The 23,568-nt window shown below is 44.5% G+C and overlaps 1 protein-coding gene across 4 annotated transcripts in view; it reads left to right on the forward strand.

Moving 5' to 3' along the window:
• The window catches only part of LOC132828788 (cAMP-specific 3',5'-cyclic phosphodiesterase 4C-like), a 331,268-nt gene that overhangs the window by 22,700 nt on the left and 285,000 nt on the right, over positions 1-23,568 (forward strand). For 3 of the 4 annotated variants that reach the window (XM_060845876.1, XM_060845880.1, XM_060845877.1), the window contains exon 2: positions 11,893-11,984. The exons of the other annotated variant lie outside the window; for it this stretch is intronic. In XM_060845876.1, coding sequence (XP_060701859.1) covers positions 11,919-11,984 — 66 coding nt within the window. In that variant the 5' untranslated portion in view covers positions 11,893-11,918. The remainder of the gene's footprint in view (positions 1-11,892; positions 11,985-23,568) is intronic. 4 annotated transcript variants of the gene reach the window in all.

The following is a 23,568-nucleotide window of genomic DNA, read 5'->3' on the forward strand; positions in this document are numbered from 1 at the left end:
GGGCTGAATGACCTCTTCTATGATTCAATGTAATCGATAGATTTTTACTAGGGATGGGCATAAAAGCAGATGGAGACAAGACAGGTTAATGGAAATAACTTACAGATCAATCATGCTCCCAGGCATGAGGGGCTGAATGGCCTCTTGCTGCTCCACTGAGCCTCATGTATTTACCCAGTTTTATTTTAAATTAAACTGAATGTGAAAGGTTCAGAGCTGGCTCCGGTGGTAGTTGTATAACATGTGCTTGTAAACAAATTTTATACACTTCCTGCAGAGGAAATGTATATCTAGAATCATTGAATTCGGACCAGTCCTTGGGGAATTTCCCTAACTTCCCAAACTCTCTCTGCAGAAACTGCGGATCGCATTTGTTTTTCCACAAGTTTTTAAAAAAACCTTTGAGTTCTTTACATCCTTGATTACAGCTAATTCCACTGTTTGCAGTTTGTAACATTGCAATGTTTTCAAGAAGGAGTGAGATATAGTTCTCAGGGCCAAAAGGATCAAAAGGGTATGGGGAGAACATGGGAACATCGGACTCGGTTGGATGATCAGCTGTGATCATATTAAATGGTGCAAAAGGCTCAAAGGGCCGAATGGCCTCCTCCTGCTCCATTTTCTGTTTCTTTCCCACAAGGGTCTGACAATGTATTGAAGATTGAGTTAGACAGACCTTTAGTCAACAAGGGAATTTGAGGGTCAGGCATGAAACTGGATTTGAGGCCACAATCAGGTCATCCATGGTTTTAGTGAATTTTGCAACCAGCTTGAGGGACCGAATGGCCTATTCCTATTTTTTATTCATTCACGGGATGTAGGCATCACTGGCTGGGCCAGCATTTATTGCCCCTCCCTAATTGTTCTTGAAAAGGTGGGGGTGAGCTGCCTTCTTGAACCCCTACAGTCCATGTCCTCTGGATTGACCCACAATGTCCTGAAGGAGGGAATTCCAGGATTTTGATCCAGCGACAGTGAAGGAACAGCAATATGTTTCCAGGTCAGGATAATGAGGGGCTTGGAGGAGAACTTGCAGGCGATGGTGTTCCTATGTATCTGCTGATTTTGTTCTTCCAGATGGAAGTGGTCATGGATTTGGAAGGTGCTATCTGAGGATCTTTAGTGAATTTCTGTGCTCCATCTTGTAGTTGGTACACACTACTGCTACTGACCGTCGGTGGTGGAGGGAGTCGATGTTTGTGGATGTTGTGTCAATGAAGTGGGCTGCTTTATTCTGAATGGAGTCAAGCTCCTTGAGCGTTGTCAGAGCTGCACCCATCCAGATAAATGGAGAGTATTCCATCATACACCTGACACTTGTGCCTTGTTTCTTATGATCTGGATATGGAGATTTTCTCAGTGAACTAGTTGGATTTTTAAATGATAATCCGACAACTGCATGCCCCTTTTACTAATACTATTTATATTTCTCTGCTTACCTTTAGCTGAGCAAAAACTGTCAAACTGACTCAATGGGATTTGAGCTATTGATCCCTGGTGTCAACGCCAGCAACATGACTACTGTACTCTGTCCCTCCCTGGATGTAATGTATTTCTTCATTTCTGTAATCTGAGGCAGTTTGCATCTTTAGGAAGAATAGATAGCAAGGCCTTGGAAGATCACGAAGACGTGCTGCAGTTAGGACCTGATGAAGGGACATCGCTTATGTGAAAAGATTGGAAAAACCTTGGAGCAGAGATAGTTAAGAGGAGCATTCAAAATCATGAAGGACTTTGACAGAGTAAATGTGAAAGAATTGTTTGGAGTGATGGGACAGTCAATAAGCAGAGCGACACAGAGAAACAAGGAAGGCCTGCTCCACCACTTAACATGATCATGGTTGATCACTCAAGGCAATAACCCACTCCTTCAACAGAGATGTGGGGAGTGATTATATGCAGCAAGATTAAAATATAACTCTCAAACTGCATCTTGGTAAACAGCTGAACGGATGAAAGTAAAAGGCCATAGGGGAAGGGTAGGGGAGTAAGACTAGTTGGATAACTCAAAGCATAGTGGGCCAAATGTCGTCCTGTTATGCTGGCTCATTCTATAATGGTCACTGAACATGCAAATTGTGATCCCGTGACCAACAGAAGACTAGAAACTGTGCAAAGGTACTGAGTTTTAGTGTTTGCTGTGTGTGAATAAAGGTGTCACAAGACAAGCACACTCTAACATGAAACAACATCTGTTTGTAACTCAAACAGCAACGGCACAATGACATTTTGTTTCAAGAAAGCTTTTATTGTTTTCTTGTATCTTTACATTTATCAGATTGTCAAACCAAATCTCACTTCAGGACAAAATCAGTTCTCTTACGCAAGTTATGTTTGTCGATTGTGATAAGCTTTTAACGGGAGATTAAATTGGAACGTTCAGAGTTTTTCAAGATTGTATTTTAACAAAAGGTGGAATGAGGGGGATTGGTTTAACTCGACCAGCTCTAGAATACCTCTCTCATTTGCCGCCACCTTCGAAACAGAGCCACTTTAGTCAGCAAACACCTCAGACAAATCAAAAGATCATTTCTTAAAAAAAAACAGATTTTACATATCTTGTTAACATTGTGAAGAGATTAAGAGAAAATGCTGGAAAAACTTAGATTTGTGAGGGGGTCGGTTTCAAGATTAAACTCTCAGTTCTGAGGAAGAGTTATGCTGGACTCAAAGTATTAACTCTGTTTCTCTCTCAGAGATGCTGCCAGACCTGAGTTTCTCCAGCAGTGTCTGTTTATATTTCAGATTTCCAGCATTCAGAGCATTGACTTTATTAGAAATAGATTTTAATTGATCTCAATAGTGGTTTAATCTCCTGAGGAGAAAGTGAGGTCTGCAGATGCTGGAGATCAGAGCTGAAAATGTGTTGCTGGAAAAGCGCAGCAGGTCAGGCAGCATCCAAGGAACAGGAGATTCGACGTTTCGGGAAGCCCTTCTTCAGGAATGAATCTCCTGAGTTGAGTTTTTGAGTTCTGTCAAGATCAAGGATGAAGGTTAATAATCCCACAGATAGTAGACATCATCTCTCTGGATCTTGATTGACATTTTAACCTTCTGAGGTCTCACAAGATCATCCCACCTGAGGACACACAGTTATTTGAGTTAAAGAGCCTTTTAAACTAGGGAAGAAATTGGCTTCCAATTTACCAATGCAATGGATTAGGGTCAGAGTCAGGGTTAGGGTTAAATTTAGGGTCCGAACAGGGTCAGGAGGCAAGCAGTTGAGAGTCAACCACGTTACTGTGGGTCTGGAGTCACAGATAGGCCAGAGCAGCAATTTCCTTCCCTCAAGGGCATTAGTGAAACAAATGGGTTTTTCCTGACAGTCAATAATGATTTCACAGTCATCATTAGACTCAATTTCAGGTTTTCACTGAATTCAGTTACAAATTCCACCATTAAGCCATGGCATAATTTGAAACTAGCTCTCCAGGTAAATAGTCACCTCCCCAGGTCACTGCGTTGAAGCTTCATGTCTTGTTATGCAACAAAGTAAATTCCATTTGCTGGACAAATTTTCAGGGCAACGCTTTGGCCAATCAGAGTCTGCTTGCCAACCAATCAGCACTCTCACCTCTTGCAGTATAAATGTTGGGCTTCCTCTTGAATTGGGAAATTGTCCTAATGCATTAAAGATGAAAAGTTTTGCCAAATGTGTCTTTTCTTCAGCAATTCTCAAGTTCCGTACAATGAAACAACCATCAGGAAAATCAGCAGCCACGCGCAAGATTTTCAGAACAATGGAACCAGCTGGAAAGCTGGCACAGATCCGATTAGCTGGAGCTACAGGGGAGACTATTCAGCCCCTTTCCACCATTCAGTTTGATCATGACCAATCTAACTCCACATAATCTTCCTCACTTTGTCTTCCCTAAAACCTTTGATGAAGGAAAATCAATCTCAGACAAAGAATAAGCAATTGATCTTCCATCTTTTCCCAGTTTCTTAGAATCCCTGCAGTGTGGAAACAGACCATTTGGCCCATGGAGTCCACACTAATTGTCTGAAGAGCATCCCACTCTGACCCACCCCTTAAACACTGTCTGGCCCATGGCTAGACCGGGGTCAAATGCGTGGTGTTGCAAAAGCACAGTCTGTCAGGCAGCATCTGAGAAGCAGGAAAGTCTGTGGCTAATCCACCCTAACCTGCACGTCTTTGAACTGTGAGGAGGAAACCAGAGCACCCACAGGACACCCTCACAGATACAGGATTACACACAATTATCTGAGGGTGGAATTGAACCCAGGTCCCTGGCGCTGTAAGGCAGCAGTGCTAACCACTGAGCAACTGTGCTGCTTTGTGGAGGAGAGTTCTACAATTCTAGCTCTCTTTGCTTGAAGAAATGTTTTGTAATTTCACTCCTGCAAGGTCTACCTGAATGTTTAAACTGCTCCCCCTCATCCTTGGTTCCTCAACTGGCAAAAAAAAAGCTTCTTTCCATTCATATTGATATCTTAAACATTGGTTAAATCAATCCTTCACCTTCTAAGTTCTACAGGATAACTCACTAGCTCATTCAATCTCTCCCTGTAATTTACACTTGGTGTGTTGATATCATTCTGGTGAATCTAAGCAGTACTCTGTTAAGGGACAGTATTTCCATCCTCGGGGGAAATGTCTGGAACTGTTCACAGACTGTACAGTACAACTAAAGTATGACTTTTATCTGGCTGCACTTGTGGAGAGAAATCAGAGTTAGAGTTAATGTTTCAGGTTGAGTGACCAGTCCTCAGATGTTCTGTAGAAGGGTCACTCGACCCGAAACATTAACTGATTTCTCTCCACAAGTGCTGCCAGACTTGCTGAGCTTTTCCAGCAATTTTGTTTCTGATTTATAGCATCCACAGTTATTGCCATTTTGACTTTTACCTCCCTTTCCATTAGAAAGACCAATAATCCTTTAGCATTTTTGATCATTTTCTGCACACGTCCATGATATTTTAGTGACTTCTGACCCTGGGCTGCCACAAGTCTCTTTGAATCTTCCCCTATTCCAACTTTTCACCAAGTCTCTCTCTTCTGAACAGAGTGATTCACAGGATGGGAGCAATGGAGTCATGGTTAGAAAATCTGCTTCTTTCATCATAATGGCTGCAGGACAAAGATTGGCTAAAAAACAAAGAGAGATTACTAAGAAGCTTTTGAATTGCTGTATCCACCCTAACCGGTTCAGTAACGCACTTCAGAGTATGACTGAATCTGACCTCTGTGTGACTCCAGTCCCATACTAACTCTTTTGATTGTGGGTGCCCTCAGGACACATAGCGAAAGGCAATAACTGAACTGGGTATGTTCATAACAAATATTAAAACCCAAAGAAACATGCACTGGAAAGTAATAATCAACAAAAGAGGAAACAGTCACTGTCTGTGTGCTTATCCTATTCCTTGCACATGTATCCAGGGCTGATTAATGACCTTGAATGCTTGCTATAGCTAAGAATGTAAGCAATAAGAGCAGGAGGAGGCCCTCAGTTAGTCCAGCCAGTTCTGACATTCAATAAAATCTTATATCTGATCTTTGACCTCAAGACCATGGTTCCTCGCCATGCTCAAGTCCATGAATTCTCTGAGACAGCATATAGTCATAGAGATGCACAGTATGAAAACAGACCCTTCGGTCCAACCAATCCATGCCAACCAGATATCTCAACCCAATCTCGTCCCACCTGCCAGCACCCGGCCCCTATCCCTCCAAACCCTTCCTATTCATATACCCATCCAATTGCCTCTTAAATGTTGCAATTGTACCAGCCTCCACCACGTCCTCTGGCAGCTCATTCCATACACGTACCACCCTCTGTGAAAAAGTTGCCCCTTAGGTCTCTTTTGTACCTTCCCCTCTCACCCTAAACCTATGCCCTCTAGTTCTGGATTCCCCGACCCCAGGGAAAATACTTTGACTATTTATACTATCCATACCCCTCATAATTTTGTAAACCTCTATAAGTTTTCACTTTGCAAACTTTTTCCCATTTCAAGATTTGAAAAGTACTGCAACCCCTCAGTCAGTATTTTTGGGGTTGGGCTGTGGGATGGAGGAGTTGACTTTTGTTGCCCTGGAACTTGCAACCCTAAGATTTTAGCTCACAACCTCGCTTTGGGAATCCTTGCTACAGTGTCCAAAATCCCCGCGTAAAGTCAGTACCTCCCTCATCTCTGCTCACAGACAGCTCTCCTCTGGGTTTGATCACCTCTGTGCAGGAAGCTGTTGTGCCTCAATCCTGCGGCTGAATCAGGGACACACGGAACCTTCCCTCCGGGCTGCTGCTGCTGGTCCCTGGATTGTCTTTCAGGCAGCACTACCTGAGCATCACTCAGCGAGAAGCCTGCAGTAGTGAGAGGGTTAGAGCTCTACGAACAAAGACACGCTTTGGGACGATGGGCAGGCACAGTGGTGAGATGATGCAACGTGACATAATTTATTTTAATCAGTAATAAAACTGAAATTGTTCTAGCAAATTATCATCTCAGCCAGATATGTTAACCCTGTTCCTGTTCACTGAAGTTGTCTCAGCAACAGAGTTTCTCCAGCAGTTCCTTTTTAGTTTAGATTCCCAACTTGAATTTTGTAACATTTTCTCATGTGCATCAGTGGCACACCTTTTTTCTCAAATTCTCATGTGCTATTTCATTGTGTTAAAGTTGCCATGTAAGTTGTTGTTGCACTGCTCCTGTCAGACCCAGCTCAGTGAAAAGGAATACTGCCCCAAAGTGGGATGGGCACCTCATGATTTATTCTCATCTGCTGTTGCTCAATCCATCCCATTCGCTAGCCTTTGTGTCTGAAGGTTGCGTGTTGAACATAGAAAATAAGAACAAGATAGGGCCATTCGGCCCTTCGGGTCAGCTCCACTACTCAACACGACCATAGCTAATCAACCAACTCAGTACCATGATGCAATTTTCACCCCTCACACTTTGCTCCCTTTAGTCCTAAGAACTCTATTGAACTCTGATGTGGAGGAGCCGGTGTTGGATTGGGGTGGACAAAGTTGAAAGTCACACAACACCAGGTAGCTGATGAAGGAGCAGCGCTCCCAAAGCTAGTACTTCCAAATAAACCTGTTGGACTATAACCAGGTGTTGTGTGATTTTTAACTATATCTAACTCTTTCTTGAAAACAGTCAATGTTTTGACCTCAATCGCTTTCTGCAGCAGAGAATTCCACAGGCTCCCTGCTCTCTGGATGAAGACATTTCTCCTCATCTCTGTCTGAAATAATTTACCCCACATCCTTAGACAGTGAGACCCCTGGTTCTGAAGTCCTTAGTCATCAGGAACATCCTTCCTGCATCTACCCTGTCTAGTCATAGATTCATGGAGATGTACAGCACGGAAACAGACCCTTTTGTCCAACTTGTCCATGCCAATCAGATATCCTATGTTAATCTTGTCCCATTTGCCAGCACTTGGCCCATATCCCTCTAAACTCTTCCTATTCATGTAGCCATCCTGAATGCTGTAATTGTACCAGCCTCTACCATTTCCTCTGCCAGGCCATTCCAATGGGCAGCACAGTGGCTCAGTGGTTAGCACTGCTGCCTCACAGCACCAGGGACCCGGGTTTGCTGGCTTCCTCCCACAGTCCAACAATGTGGATTAGGGGGATTGGCCATGCTAAATTGCCCCGCAGTGTCCAGAGATGTGCAAGCTAGGTTGGTTAACTGTGGTAAGCGTGGGGTTATGGGGATAGGGTGGGGATGCTCTTCAGAGGGCTGGTGCGACTTGATGGGCTGAATGGCTTTTATTTGCACTGTGGGGAATTCTATGATTCTCTGGTTAAAAATATACAATCGCTCCTGCTAGTGGGACATTTCCTTCACCAGGGTCTACAAACACAATATAGTTACAACAAAGCAGGAAACGTATTCTAATTTCTTTACTCAGGAAGTGATTCAAATGTGGAACTCACTACAACAGGAAGTGGTTGAGACGAATAGTTCAGATGCTTTCAAAGGGAGTTTATATAAAGACGAAAGAGACAAGGAGTGGAACTTTACATTGGATTAGGTGGAAGGGTGAAATGGGCAAACACTGATATGGATTAGTGGGCTGAATAGGTTGGTGCACCCTCTATATTCAGTGGAAATACACAAGGCTGAATCTGGTTTCTTTGGTTAAATGATTTTTTTTGGAGGGATTCTCACCATGGGGCTTCCTTAAATTTCTGTCTGATTTGGACCTGATTAGCAATGACCTCACCCCATGGTACACGTCACGTCCCATTCTATCCCAGATTACCAAACACCATTCTCAAAACAACCCACCACCAATGGATATCCGCTGAAAGACTATCATCTCTTGTGTCCGCACTATCTGTCAAACACCATATGCATCCAGACAGATCTGGGATTCTGAAACTGAAACTCTGTCAAGGACATTTTTTGACAATCTCTAAGACCTCGTGGAAGGATTAGAGAAGAAGTGAGGAAAAACATGCGTACAGATGGTGGCGGGTGTCTGGTGTTCGCTGCCTGAGATGGTGCTGGAGGAAGAGATCCTGAACTCTTAATAACTTCCTGGATCTGCACCTTCAGTGCTATAAGCTGCAGGGCTATGGGCCGTGTGCAGGAAGATGGGGTTAGAAAGGGCATCTGTGTGTCTTTGGATAGGCATGGACAAGATGAGATGAATGGCCTCATTCTGTGCTGTCATTGCTGTGGTTCTAAGGAAGGGAGGATGGCCATGCCATTCCCCAGGATGTCCTGGGCAAGAGGGTGGTGCAAGGGAGAGGAGTCAGCTCCTGAGAGACCATGGTCTGAGATCACCAGCTGGGTCAGTGCTATCCCCAAGGTGCGGAGGAATGGCCAGCGGGTACTGTAAGAAGGTTAATGACCTTCTCAGCTGTGCTACATTCTTCTGTCTGCAGTCCCAAAGTCTCTCTCTGCCTCTCTATGTTCCTGCGTCCACCTCCCATCACGGCTCACACACTTGCTCCCATGGTTACCTGCTACATCTTCCACCACTCTCAGTGATTGCACCGTCCCCTCTCTCCCCACTCACAACCTCCCACACCATCAACCCTCCGGTTCCTCTGCACTGCCTCCTCATCCCTTCAGAATACCTCACCACCTGCACCAACACAAATGGCTATGCCAAACACTTTCACCTCAAACACTCACTGCTGCCTCACAGCACCAGGGAGCCAGGTTCCATTCCAGCCTCGGGCGACTATCTGCGTGGAGATTGCACATTCTCCCTGTGTCTGCGTGGCTTTCCTTGGACGCTCCAGTTTCCTCCCCCAGTCCAAAAATGTGCAGATTAGGGTGGATTGGCCATGGGAAATGTGAGGTTACAGGGAAATAGTAGGGGGATAGGTGTGGGCGGGATGCTCTTTGGAGGGTCAGTGTGGTCTCGATGGGCCGAATGGCCTGCTTCCAAGTAAAGTCATATAGTCATACAGCACAGAAATAGACCCTTTGGTCCAACCAGTTTGTACTGATCATAATCCCAAACTACCTGCCTGAGCTTGGCCCATATCCCTCCAAACATTTCTTATTCATGTCAGGATTCTATGGTTTCTGTCCTTACAGTCCAGAACAGAGCACAAAGAATTTGGGCGGGTTCCTGACATTTAGCGCCTGCTCCATTTGACAAAGGGTCAGTAATCAAGGGCATACTCTCAGAGATATAAACCAAGCAGAATTCTTTATAATGCAGTGGGGTGCAATTTTGGAACCTGCTATTTGAGAGGAAAGTGGCAGTAGATTCAATAGCACCATATACTGAAGGCTCAGTGATAAAGACTGGTTTATAATTAGAGATCACCCTTTTAGGACAGAGATAAGAAAAATTGCTTCTCTCTCTGAGAGCTGTACAAATTTGGAACGTCCTGCCCCAGAAGGCAGTGGAGATGGGTTATTGAATACTTTTAAGGAGAAGGTGAATAAATTGTTGTAAGGCTGAGGAATCAGAAGTTATCATGGAACACAGGAATGTGGAATTTAAACGACAATCAGCCATGATCCTTTGGAACGCACAGCACACTGAATGGTCTATTCCTACTCCAATTTCACATGTTTGTCTGCTCATATATGCCCGAAACGTCGAATTTCCTATTCCTTGGATGCTGCCTGGCCTGCTGTGCTTTAACCAGCAACACATTTTCAACTGCTCATATAAATAGACATGTTCCAGAGGAGAGAGTACAGAAGGTGAATGGGAGGAGCTCACTGTTTTGGAGAGCCAGCAGAGACACTGTGGACTGAATGGCTTCCCTCCATAAGGTCTTTTGCCCGAAACATCGATTTTCCTGCTCCTCAGATGTTGCCTGACCTGCTGTGCTTTTCCAGCACCACTCTAATCCCAACTTTATGATCGAGTCTAGGCTTTAATTTATTTTTAATTTTGTTCACTTCAATCCAGCAGTAGTTTGCCATTTCTCTTTGAATCCCCTTTTGTGTCAAATGCAGTGCTCCCAGTCTCAGAGCACAGTGGAGAGTCCTGACATGCTGTAAGTGGTAACTGTGTACACAGTGTGACAAACAGCTGTCCCCCTGTGTACAAGTCAATGTCATGGACAGACCAGAGGCATGACTCCATGTTGTTTTTGTTAATTTCCTGCGGGCCTCTGTCTAAATGTCACCTGCCCTTTCTGATGAAGGACTGAATCCTGTTGGTCACAGAGAGGGCTCTGACCAGCTAAGAGCCAGCTGGACATTGCAGGAGAGATCTCGATTCCTGGTCCCTGCTCCATGGGGAGATTAACTGGGGGTCTTCAACCTGATTCTCTAACCGAAAAATGATTCCTGGGATGCCAGTTTTGATGCATGAAGAGCTGCTGGGTTGGTTAGGATTGTATTCACGAGAGTTTTGAAAGATGAGGAGAAACTTATCAAATTCCAACAGGATTTAAAAAGGATTTGAGGGACAACCTTTTCACACAGAGGGTGGTGCATGTATGATGAGTAGATTCCCTACAGTGTGGAAACAGGCCCTTCGGCCCAACAAGTCCATAATACCCCTCCAAATAGTAACCCAGGCAGACCCACTTCCCTCCGACTAATGCACCTAACCCAATGGGCAATTTAGCATGGCCAATTCACCTGGCCTGCACATCTTTTGGACTGTGGGAGGAAACCAGAGCACCCAGAGGAAATCCACGCAGACACGGGGAGAATGTACAAACTCCACACGGACAGTCACCTGAAGCTGGAATTGAACCCAGGTCCTGGCATGTGAGGCAGCAGTGTGGAATTTTGTAGATTCTTGATTAACAAGAGAGTCAAAGAGTACTGAGGGTAGGCAGGGAATTAGAAGTCACCATTGAATCAGACATGATCTTATTGAATGGTGGTGGAGTAGCCTAGTCCTCTCTGTACATTTGTACATTTGTATGGAAGAGATCTTTCCACTGTTCAATAAAACCCAACGGCTTCATTCATGTTCTTTAAGGAATGAATGTTGCTGCCCCAAGCCCATTCGAGGTCCATATATGACTCCAATCCTGCAATCATATGATTAGCTCTTAAAATAAAGACATAAAATTGCTGGAGAAGCTCAGCAGATCTGGCGGTATCTGTGGAGCGAGAAACAGAGTTAACATTCCCAGTCCAATATGACTGAGACTAAAAGGGACTGGGCAAGGGACTGGTAACCTATGAAGTGGTTTGACTTGTATCTATTCCCTGACTGTGGTTCCACCAGTAGTTCACCATCACCATCACAGTCAGGGTAAAGAAGGGGGTGGTCCTCAAATGCCAGCCTTGCCAGCAATGTCCACATCCTGTAAACAAGTCACCAAATTCTCCCCAAGGAAAGTTGATAAATTGACTGGAAATGTCACTGACAGGAAATAGTCAAACACGTCTTGGTTACAGAGATAAACTGTCAAACAGGCACAATTTTCCAAACAGTTTTCAGTAATTGCAATTTCCTCTTATTCTCAGGAAGTCTGCAGTGCAGTTGGAGGAGGATGGCCGAGCCAGAAGTTTATCCCATGAAGAAAAGTTTGAGCTCGCACTCTGTGGGTGGGCAGGAGGTAAGGTGGAGCTTAAATCATGGGCGTCCCACCGTTGCACGTTTCTCCAGGATGTCTGCAGTTGGAGGGGCAAAGTGACCTCTCACAAGGGGGTCCCTGACCCACAGGTCAATGTCCTGACTCTCTGACCCATGCTGACGTCCTCACGTTGTTTGGCCAGTACAGCTGGAAGCCTCCAAGCTGCTTGATCTTTGCGCTCTGCAGCTCACTGGAGAGAAATAACAGCTCTAGGGGCAGCAACCCTCACAATGTAAAGTCCCTGGTGATTTATCTGCTTCTCAGAAATGTCCAGTTACACACCACGGCCAGTCAAAACATTCCCCCAGGCCATTTTGCCCCCTTATCCCACAAAAATGAATCTCCAGTTTAAAATTTCCAATTGCATCCCACTGCAGTCTCAACAGCAGCTTGTAGGAGAGAGGCTTCCAACCCCCTAGTGTGAGAAATTGCTTCCTGACAACACCCCTGAATGCACATTTCCATAGAATTGTACAGTACACATTGAGGCCATTCAGCCCATTGAGTCTGCACTGGCCCTCCAAAGAGCTTCCTACCCAGAGCATATAACCCTGTATTTCCTATGGCTAACCCACCCAGTCAGTACATCCCAGGACACTATAAGCAATTTAGCAAGACCAATCCACGTAACCTGCACATTTTTTGGACTGTGGGAGGAAACTCATGCAGACAAGGGGAGAACGTGCAAACTCCACAGAGACAGTTGCCTGAGGCTGGAATCAAACCCAGGCCCCTGGTGCTGTGAGGCAGCAGTGCTAACCACTGAGCTACCGTGTTATTGTAATAATTGATATGCTTGCAATGTCCTGGCTTGAATAAGGTTCTGACTCTTGTTGTGGTATTCCTACTGCCTGATAAACTATTTCTCTCTCTCTGTCCTATGGAGTCCTGTTTGCTAAATTACCTTGACTACACCTTGTGGGATTGAACAGCTTATTTAATGTCAGGTATTGGTTGTGAAGGAGTCCGCCGATTCTGCATTGATCGGACAAAATAGGCCGATAATTCCGTACGTGAGAAGGAGCCTGGTTGAGTTTATGTCCAGTCAGGCAGCTTATCACTCTTTCTTAAAGGGAATATCCCTGCTGCACAGCCTCTGTGTGGACTATTGCGGAAGCTTCCAGATTACTGTTTGGAGGCACATCCTTGGAAAGAATAGTGCATTGTGCCCAGTCCTAACCCCCAAACCCTCTCTGTGCCAACCCCAACTCCCTGACACCAACTCCTTTCAGCTCCCCTGTAACTAGCATTAAACAATTGCTCCTGGCATATCTAACTGTGGGGAAGGAGAGGCAGCCTGAAGGTTTCTTACTGACAGCAGATGGCAGCGTTACCTCTGTTTGTCATGTGTCTGTACATGCAGAAGTTTCCTTGTCGGAATTGTATCATCAGACACAGATCTGTTTGAATGAATAGTGGTGTTTGTGTATCGCAGAATTACAGAGTCATGTGTTCATCTCCCTTCCTCTGTCAACCCACTCTCAGAAAGAGAGAGAGAGAGAGAAAGAAAGACACACACAGACACACATACTCTAGATTAGACTTACAGTGTGGAAACAGGCCCTTCGGCCCAACAAGTCCACACCGACCCGCTGAAGCGCAACCCACCCATACCCCTACATTTACCCCTTACCTACCACTACGGGCAATTTAGCATGGCCAATTCACTTGACCCGCACATCTTTGTGACTGTGGGAGGAAACCGGAGCACCCGGAGGAAACCCACGCAGACACGGGGAGAACGTGCAAACTCCACACAGTCAGTCGCCTGAGTCGGGAATTGAACCCGGGTCTACAGGCGCTGTGAGGCAGCAGTGCTAACCACTGTGCCACCGTGCCGCTCAGAGAGAGAGAGAGAGAGAGACACACACACACACACATAGACACACATACTCTCTCTCAGAGAGAGAGAGAGAGACACACACACACACACACACATACATACTCTCTCTCAGAGAGAGAGAGACACACACAGACACACATCTCTCTCTGAGAGAGAGAGAGAGAGAGAGAGAGACACACAGACATACATACGCTCTCAGAAAGAGAGAGAGACACACACACACACACAGACACACATACTCTCTCTCAGAGAGAGACACAGACACACATACTGTCTCTCAGAGAGAGAGAGACACACACAGACAGACACACATTCTCTCTCTCAGAGAGAGAGAGAGACACACACAGACATACATACGCTCTCAGAAAGAGAGAGAGACACACACACAGACAGACACACATACTCTCTCTCAGAGAGAGAGACACACACACAGACAGACACACATTCTCTCTCTGAGAGAGAGAGAGAGAGAGACACACACACAGACATACATACGCTCTCAGAAAGAGAGAGAGACACACACACAGACAGACACACATACTCTCTCTCAGAGAGAGAGACACACACACACAGACAGACACACACACATACCCTCTCTCAGAGAGATAGAGAGAGACACACAGACAGACAGAGACAGAAACTGACAGAGTGAAATACAAATACAGAGGCAGAGAGAGAGGGAGACAGTGAGAGGTAAAGAGGGAAACAGTGACAGACAAACTGAAACAGAGATGAGAAGGAGACAGTGAGAGAAAGAAAAAGATACTGAGATAGAAAGGACGCAGACAAACATAGACAGGCAGAGAGCAGACAAAGAGAGATAGAGAGATAGTGATAGGGTCAGAGAGATTGTGGCTGAGAATTCTAGACCATGAGGCTCAGGGAGATGAAGGTGATGAAAGTTCGACAGGACGAGAGGCCAGATGCAGTGTTCGAGATTTGTGGAGCCCGATGAGGTTACAGTGTCAGAAACCGATGAGGCCATGCAAGGATTTGATCATGAGGATGAGAATGATACAAGTGGTACATTTCCAGTTCAGGCTGAGTGTGGGCCAGCAAGCTTAGTACATCCTTCCTAAAGTGCAGTGCCCAGAACTGAACAATTATAAAGCAAACAACTCCAGGATCACTTCCTTCCTCCCAATCCATCTGATTAGCTGCCTCCAAATCTCTGCACCTGACTCCCTGGCAGCTGAGCTCCGAAATTAAATCACTTTAATCTAAGATATGTTTTCCTTCTGTCTGTGTATCATTTGAGTTCTTTGAGCTTGATTGAAGGATGAAGCAGGTTTAGCTACATGATCAGTAAATCAGTAAATATTAATTAGAATTTGTTAAAAACCAAACAATAGCTGCCAATAAACTAACAAACTAGGGTTTGATTCAGTTTCCGAACTGGAGATTAATTGTCTCTTTCAAAACCCTTCCTGTGCACGATATTCTGTTTCATTATTCATAATTGTTAGTTTAATTTAAGGCAGAATCTCAGCATCAAACATTCCCAGGACAGGGGCAGCACATGGGTTAGATACAGATTAAAGCTCCATCTACACTGTCCTCATCAAATGCTCTCAGGACAGAAATAGTGTGGTGTTAGATACAGTGTAAAGCTCTCTCTACACTTTCTCTATCAAACACTCCCAGGGCAGGGACAACATGGCGCTAGATACAGATTAAAGTTCTGGATGTAGATTTGCTCACTGAGCTGAAAGGTTCATTTCTAGACGTTTTGTTACCTTACTAGGTAACATCTTCAGTGGACCTCATGAGAAGCAATGCTGAAAATTCCTGCTTTCTATTTATATGTTTGGGTTTCTTTGGGTTGGTGATGTCATTTCCTGTGGTGATGTTATTTCCTGTGGTGAAGTCACTTCCTGTTCCTTTTCTCAGGGGGTGGTAACTCGATGTGTTTGTTGATAGAGTTCCAATTGGAATGCTATGCTTCTGGGAATTCTCGTGCATGTCTACGAGGAATTCTCATGTGATTAAAGTTCTGTCTACACTGTCCCCATCAAACACTCCCAGGACAGGGACTGCACAGGGTTAAATACAGAGTAAAACTTCCTTCACACTGCCCCCATCAAACACTCCCTGGAATTGTTGTATTATGTATGATTTGAGTAAAAGTCTCTGAAGGACATTAATGTAAAGGTTGGTTTCATGATGGTTCCCACCCTCAAACACATCATTTTCAAACCTTCCCCACCAACTACCAAATTGTGTGAATTCAGTCGATGGTGAGATTTGAACTTGAAGATGCAGCTTAATTTTTGGAGTTGCCTTGAAGACTCCCAAAGCAGGGTAATGAACAGAAAGCCCCAGTGGTGACTCGGTCCCTGTGCCCATGTGCTGTGACCATCTTCTAATGTGAAAGGTCACTGACACACTGATTGCATTGAACATAGAACATAGAACATTACAGCGCAGTGTAGGCCCTTCGACCCTCAATGTTGCACCGACCTGTGAAACCAATCTGAAGCCCATCTAATCTACACTATTCCATTTTCATCCATATGTTTATCCAATGACCATTTAAATGCCTTTAAAATTGGCGAGTCTACTACTGTTGCAGGCAGTGCGTTCCATGTCCCAACTACTCTCTGAGTAAAGAAATTACCTCTGACATCTGTGCTATATCTATCATCCCTCAATTCAAAGCTATGTCCACTCATGCTAGCCATCACCATCTGAGGAAAAAAGGCTCTCACTGTCCATCCTATCTAATCTTCTAATCATCTATTAAGTCACCTCTCAACCTTCTTCTCTCTAACAAAAACAGCCTCAAGTCCCTCAGCCTTTCCTCATGAGACCTTCCCTCCATACCAGGCAACATCCTAGTAAATCTCCTCTTTCCAAAGCTTCCACATCCTTCCTATAATGCAGTGACCAGGACGGCATGCAGTACTCCAAATGCAGCCACACCAGAGTTTTGTACAGCTGCTTTGTTCAAGAAGGGAAGTAGAGGCAACCCTGGTAATTATAGACTGGTGAGCTTTACTTTGTTTGTGGAAAGGATTATAAGTATTGAATGATATTTGTGCCCAACATTCTGTATCTTTTTGTGCCAAAAGGAAGAAAAAGACTCAAGTTGAAACACCATGTTATAACCTTTTGGATTATGAGCTGAGTAGCATCAAATCTACTCTGTTTTGTACTGTTACACTTGTCTATCTTGTGTCATAGGCCAGAGGGAAAGTGAGAAAGTAACAGAGGCAAAGAGAGACTATGAAAAAAGACAGGCAGCTAATGTAATAGTGAATGCAAATGTTTTCTATTGGCCTATACATAGTGGATGAATGGTTCGAGGAGGAGTTGGTCTCAATACATTGGAGATTGGGACTTATGAAAGTAAACAGAAGGCATGTCTGGGAACTAAATGCACCCTTTCCACTTGTTTTTCCCAAGACAAAAATAGAAATAGGAATAAAAATAGAGAAGACATTTGGGAAACTGGATGAGCTACATGTGAATAATGATGAGGAATTAGAAAGGTTGTCTGCCTTAAAGTTGATGAGTCACTGAGATCTGAAAGGTTTCTTGATGTCACGATGGGGAGAATGCGGGTAAGTGGAGTTGAAATGCCCATCAGCCATGATTGAATGGTGGAGTGGACTCGATGGGCCGAATGGCCTTACTTCCACTCCTATGTCTTATGGTCTTATGGTCTTATGGTTTATTCCGAGGATGCTGAGGGAAAGTAAGGTCGGAAGTTGCAGTGATACTGACCAAAATCCTTTGTGTTTATTGGGATAAAAGGATTGCAAATGTTCCAGTATGTTCGAGATAAAAGGGTTCAAGAATAAATCTAGCAATTACAGACCAATTAGTCTTGGTGCTGAGGCAGTTTTTGGAAGTGTTTATCATTTGGACAATAAAGAAAGCTGGAGAGTGGGATTTTTTAAAGACAAGTTCAGTTTAACTAACTTGATGGAGCCTTTGAGGCAGCAGCGAGGGTTGATGAGGGTAATGCGGATGCTGTGGTGTATGTGGACTTCCAAACATGAGTCAGTAAAAGTGAACACATGGGAGGGTGGCAGTTTGGATACAATGTTGACTGAGGGACAAGGAACAGGAAGCAGTGGTGAATGGCTGGGTTTCATATTGAAGGGATGTTTATAGTTGGGTTCACAGTGGTTGACATGAGGATCACTGCTTTACTTGATCTTGTGTCACAATCTGGACTTGGATCAAGGAACAGTTTGAAGGTGACACTATGAGGCAGGTATTAATAAACTTCAAGAGAATATAGACAAGTTGAGAAAGGGCATGTACAGATGGAAAGTAATGAAGACAAGTGTAAAGTGATATTTTTCACTCAGTAGATCTGGAGACACAATATAAAATACAAGGTCTGATTCTAAGTAGAGGTGCAGGAGCAGAGGGACTTGGAGGATTGTACATAAATCATTGAAAGTGGCAGGGCACTTTGAGAAAATTGTCAATACCACATGTGGGATTCTGAGATTTATAAATAGAGGTTAATAAGGGAATTATGATGAATCGTTGTAAAATACTGGTTCAATCCCAACTGAAGTATTGTAACCAGTCCTGGGTTCTGCACTTTAGGAAGGATGTGAACACCTTAGAGACGGTGCAGGAAAGGTTTACACAAATGATTCCGGTCAGTGGATTGTTTGAAGAAACTGGGATTGTTTTCCTTTGGGAAAATGGGATTGACAGGAGATTTGATAGGGATGTTCAAAATCATGTAGCACCTGGACAGAGTGGAGGGGGAGAAAAGTCTCACCAGAGATAGGGTCAGGAACCAGAAAAATCAAATTTCAGGTGATTGGCAAAAGAATGAATGCTGATGTGAGGAGAAGTGCAGGGTGTGGTTGGGATCTGGAACGTGCTGCCTGGGAGTGTGGGGGAAGGAAGATACAATCATGCTTTTCATAGATTTGCAGGGTTATGAGGAAAGGGTGAGAGCTTTGGCCTCAGTTGGAATGCCGTCGCAGTGGTCCACATGATGGAATGAATTGTCTTCTGTATTAGAACCATTCCATAATAGACACTGTATGTCACATTTTCTTCTGTTCCTGTATACTTTATTTCATTTAAAGAAAGTTTCTCCCCTGTTTCTCCCACCGACATGAGTTCATTCTATTGAGAAAACATTGAGAATCTTATTTAGATTTTAGAAACTAAACTTGTTTTAGATTTAGATTATCTTTTAACTTTTTGGTTTTATTGTCACATGTAGTCAAGTACAAAGGTACAGGAGCATAGGGCAACTGTACAATATCATCATTCCCAGCACGATCTTTGGTGTAAATGTGCCTAGGTACAAAACCTTCTGCACAAAAATAGTAAAATAAAGAAATAAGTTAACAAGTTCAAAACTACAGTTCTTCTCAATATAAAGTAGAAAAATCAAATTAAAAGTTAAACATTATAGTCCCTCCGTTCTCCTTCAACAATTCAATTCCATTTGCCATGTTCCTTGTTCCATTCCTAGCCACGGGATCTTTTACATCCATCTGAGGGACCAAAGAGGACCTTGGTTTAACATCTCATTGAATACCATACCATTTGCTAATGCAATGAAGAGCAGGAGAAATCTTCACCAGAATCCTCATTCAACATCAACCCCCAACCAGCATTGTTCCCTCAAACAATCAGGTCATTTATTTCATTGGTGCTGATGGCATCTTGCTGTGCATTTATTGGCTGTCACTTTTCCTTCATCCAAAATGGCTCCACTTTAAAAAGCACCTCATTGACTGCAAAGCATTGAGTTATTCTGAGCTCACACAAGGCATTACAGAAATGTAAACATTTCTCCGTATTTCATTCTTTGAATCATTCATTGAGTTTCATAGTCACAGTCATAGAGTCAGAGTCATAGAGATGTACAGCACAGAAACAGGCCCTTCATTCCAACTCGTCCATGCCGACCAGATATCCCAATGCAATCTAGTCCCACCTGCCAGCACCCAGCCCATATCCCTCCAAACCCTTCCTGTTCATATACCCATCCAGATGCCTTTTGCAAATGCAAATGTTGCAATTGTACCAGCCTCCACCACTTCCTCTGGCAGCTCATTCCATACACCCTCTGAGTGAAACAATTGCCCCTTAGGTCTCTTATATACCTTTCCCCTCTCACCCTAAACCTATGCCCACCCCAGGGAAAAGACTCTGTCTATTTACCCTATCCATGCCCCTATGATTTTATAAACTTCTATAAGGTCACCCCTCAGCCTCCGATGCTCCAGGGAAAACAGCCCCAGCCTGTTCAGCCTCTCCCTGTAGCTCAGATCCTCCAACTCTGGCAACATCCTTATAAATCTGTTCTGAACCCTTTCAAGTTTCACAACATCTTTCTGATAGGAAGGAGACCAGAATTGCATGCAATATTCCAACATTGGCCTAACCAATGCCTTGTACAGCCGCAACATGACCTCCCAACTCCTGTACTCAATACTCTGACCAATAAAGGAAAGAATATCAAACACCTTCTTCACTATCCTATCTACCTGCGACTCCACTTTTAAGGAGCTATGAACCTACACTCCAAGATCTCTTTGTTCAGCAACACTCTCACGGACCTTACCATTAAGTATATAAGTCCTGCTAAGATTTGTTTTCCCAAAATGCAGCACCTCGCATTTATCTAAATTAAACTCCATCTGCCACTTCTCAGCCCATTGGCCCATCTGGTCCAGATCCTGTTGTGATCTGAGGTAACCTCTTCGCTGTCCACTATACCTCCAATTTTGGTGTCATCAGCAAACTTACTAACTACTGTATACCTCTTATGCTCACACCCTAATCATTTATGTAAATGATGAAAAGTAGCACTGATCCTTGTGGCACTCCACTGGTCACAGGCCTCCAGTCTGAAAAACAACCCTCCACCACCACCCTCTGTCTTCTACCTTTGAGCCAGTTCGGTATCCAAATGATGAGCTCTCCCTGTATTCCATGAGATCTAACCTTGCTAACCAGTCTCCCATTGGGAACCTTTTTGAATGCCTTACTGAAGTCCATATAGATCACATCTACCGTTCTGTCCTCATCAATCCTCTTTGTTACTTCTTCAAAAAACTCAATGTGAGACATGTTTTCCCATGCACAAAGCCATGTTCACTATCCCTAATCAGTCCTTGCCTTTCCAAATACATGCACATCCTGTCCCTCAAGATTCCCTCCAACAACTTGCCCACCACTGATGTCAAACTCACCAGTCTATAGTTCCCTGGCTTGTCCTTACCACCCTTCTTAAACAGTGGCACCATGTTTGCCAACCTCCAGTCTTCCGGCATCTCACCTGTGACTATCGATGATACAAATATCTCAGCAAGAGGCCCAGCAATCACTTCTCTAGCTTCCCACGGAGTTCTAGGGTACACCTGATCAGGTCCTGGGCATTTATCCACCTTTATGCGTTTCAAGACATCCAGCACCACCTCCTCTGTAATATGGACATTTTTCAAGATGTCACCATCTATTTCCCCACATTCTATATCTTCCATGTCCTTTTCCAAAATAAATACTAATGCAATCTCTAGCCAACTCTATCTTCTAAATGAAGGTCCTTCCTGTGCTGCCGACCTCTCCTTTGCTCACGGTCTCTGACTGACTGGTTTCTCTCTACCACTGCTGGCTGCAGCCCTGGTCAAGGCCTTGCTGTGTTCCTGTCCACCGAGGGGCAGCACATAGACTGATGTGAAACTTTGGAGATTCTCAGTGATACACGGGCACTATTGTCTTCAACAAGAAACCTGTAAAGAACCTACTACCCCTGGGACTGAAAACCATTGGAAAGCAACTGTATGAAAGTGTGAGCTCCACTCTTAGTCCAGACTGCTGATGAAAACTTCAGTGAGACAGTCACGCTCCTGACATCTGCAGGGAGATCACAGCTGTGTTTTACCCGGCTAATTGCACTGCGTTGCTCCCAGCATCTTGCCATTTTTGCCTGACAGCAATCACTATATTAAACATCATCTGGTTACCAAGCACCAGGGAGTTAATCTGCTGTGCAGCCAGCTTTCAGAGGATCAATTCCTCCCAGAGCTTCCTGACTATTTGGCTTTCGACTTGATTTATTCTGGTCTTCTCTCTCCTTCATTCTTTAATTAAAAGGCATTTAATCTCTCAACCCTTACTGTGCTAATTCTGCTTGAAAATCTGTTCTAACCACATCTCACATCGAAGTTATCACAATTGCAATTGGAGTCTGCTGTACAGGTTTGCATGAGTTCCAGCTTCAGTCCCAGCTTCCCTTATGTGCTGGATGGTGAGTGGGGGGGGCAGTTAGTTTACCTTTTCATGGGATGTGGGCATTCGTTGTTTGTCATCCCTAATTGCCCCAAACAGGCTGCTTGCTATCCTTGGAGGGTAATTTAAGAGTCAACCACAGTGCTGTGTGTCTGGAGTCAGATATAAAATTGGAACAACAGAGTTCCTTCTCCAACAAACCAGAAGGGTTTTTATGATAATCAATGAGAGTTCCATGCTCACCAATTCCTGAGCGCAGATTGTTATTTGACTTTGAGCCACACAGAGTGCCTTGATTTGAATCCCTCTCCTCAGTTTATTTGCCTCTTGGAGGGTTCCTGTGGCACAGTGGTACTGTCCCTGCCTCTGAGTAAGGAGGCTTGGGTTCAAATCCCACAATGCTCCAGGTGTGTGTCATAACATCGTTGCAGCGGCTAATTTAAAAATATCTGTAAAGGGAGAGCTGGTAGCATTGTTGTGTGAATCTGACAGAAAGCTGAGTAGGCAGTGAACAGACGTGGAATACCACAGAAAGTAGCAGAGAAGTTGTGTGGGAATCTGGATTACAACTCCAGCGGCATTATCACTGCACCATCGTCCTCTGGGTAGCTTATAACCTGGGGAGTGGAGGAGGATGATCAGCCATGACCTCATTGAATGGTAGGGCAGACTTAGAATCACAGGATCCCTACAGTGTGGAATGAGGCTCTTCAGCCCATCAAGTATGCACTGACCCTCTAAAGAGCATTGCAATCCCCACCCAATCCTCATAACTTCACATTTCCCATGGCTAATCCACCTAGCCTGGACGGTAGGGGCAATTTAGCACAACCAATCTACCTAACCTGCATATCTTTGGACTGTGGGAGGAAACCGGAGCACCCGGAGGAAACCCATAGACACAGGTAGAATGTGCCACAGTCAGACAGCTGAGGCTGGAATCAAACCTGGGTCCCTGGAGATGTGAGGCAGCAGTGCTAACCACTGAGCCGCCGTGCCACCTGATTTGATGGACAGAATGGCCTACTTCTGCTCCTAAGCCTTACAGTCTGACCTCACTCACTGCCCATACCAGCAGTTGCTGTAAGTACCTGCTATGGGTCAGGTTTGTCACTGAATCTGTGGGTTACAGGATGTTGCTGCATCTGTAGACCATAGTGCAATGTCCAGCTGACCTTCAGCATTGGGGGGGATTTGCCCAGTTATCTGTCTCTCAGATGCAGGTTGTAGGTCTCTCTGCCTCTACCAGTTTGATGGAGACTGGATGAGAAGAGCAGGGAGTTTTAGATCCCAGTTTGTTCTGCTTTGCTGTGCTGAGTCTGCTACACTGATGGTTTCTGAGTTAAGGTCCATCTGCTCAGACTCCAGTGCAAACATCACATATGTCTCTGAGATTCAGAGACGAGACTGTTCTAATGTGCTCCTGGCCTGCCTCCTAGCTTCCACAATCCATTTTGATTCAAAGCCTGCCTGTATTCTAGTCCACACCCGGTCTCA

This window comes from Hemiscyllium ocellatum, chromosome 28, assembly GCF_020745735.1.
Source record: "Hemiscyllium ocellatum isolate sHemOce1 chromosome 28, sHemOce1.pat.X.cur, whole genome shotgun sequence".
NCBI lineage: Eukaryota > Metazoa > Chordata > Chondrichthyes > Orectolobiformes > Hemiscylliidae > Hemiscyllium > Hemiscyllium ocellatum.